Genomic DNA, 993 nt, shown 5'->3' with positions numbered 1-993 from the left:
TCAAAGTCCGTCTGTGAGTTTATGTCCATCTATGAGTCTATGTCCGTCTGCGGGTCAATGTCGGTCTGTGAATCGTAGTTCGTCTGTGCGTCTATGTCCGTCTGTGAGTCTATGATGGTCTCTAATTCAATGTCGGTCTGTAAATCGTTGTCCGTCTTCGAGTCAATATTGGTCTGTGAATCGTAGTTCGTCTGTGAGTGTATGTCCGTCTGCGAGTCTTTGTTGGTCTGTGATTCAATGTCGGTCTGTGAATCGTTGTCCGTCTGTGAATCGTAGTTCGTCTGTGATTTTATGTCCGTCTGTAAGTCGTCTGTGCGTCAATGTCGGTCTGTGAATCGTAGTTCGTCTGTGAGTTTATGTCCGTCTGTGAGTCTATGTCCGTCTGCGAGTCAATGTCGGTCTGTGAATCGTTGTCCGTCTGTGAGTCAATGTCGGTCTGTGAATCGTAGTTCGTCTGTGAGTTTATGTCCGTCTGTGAGTCTATGTCCATCTGCGAGTCAATGTCGGTCTGTAAATCCTTGTCCGTCTGTGAGTCTATGTCTGTCTGTGAGTCAATGTCGGCCTTTGCGCCATTGTCTGTCTGTGAGTCAATGTCGGCCTTTGCGCCATTGTCTGTCTGGTAGTCGTTCTCCTCACGTAAGACACTGCTCAGCGGTATATCCTCGCTTATAAATCCTTCTATTGCTTTTTCCTTAATAAATTCGTCCGTTAGTTCATACAAAGACCCCATCGTTTGCCTTTTGACCAAAGACCGCCTTATACGTGGTAACCTTTATACTTGAATGATGCTGCGTGTTCAAAGAGTATTGCACTTCGTACAAATGTTTAAGCCAGCAATAGCCAGGGGTTTCCGATCGTTTTGCGGCAAGTTATCTATGTAATGAATTATGCACTTGCTCTACAAGACCTTGAGCACGAAGATGTCTAGGCCTACCAGTTATAATCTTGACATTTCCACCTGGCCAAATCTTAATTGTTTCTCTTATAATATCA

The 993-nt window shown here is 44.9% G+C and overlaps 1 protein-coding gene across 1 annotated transcript; it reads right to left on the bottom strand.

Annotated features, from left to right (window-relative positions):
• Window positions 1-289: 289 nt before the first annotated feature.
• On the bottom strand, window positions 290-730 carry LOC139515068 (clumping factor B-like). Its single transcript, XM_071304628.1, has one exon. The coding sequence runs from the start codon at window positions 728-730 to the stop codon at window positions 290-292; it is 441 nt and encodes a 146-aa protein (XP_071160729.1).
• Window positions 731-993: the final 263 nt, after the last annotated feature.

This window comes from Mytilus edulis, chromosome 3 (genome assembly GCF_963676685.1).
Source record: "Mytilus edulis chromosome 3, xbMytEdul2.2, whole genome shotgun sequence".
Taxonomy (NCBI): Eukaryota; Metazoa; Mollusca; class Bivalvia; order Mytilida; family Mytilidae; genus Mytilus; species Mytilus edulis.
The sequence above is the reverse complement of the archived record's forward strand: the minus strand, read 5'-3'. Positions and strand labels throughout refer to the sequence as shown.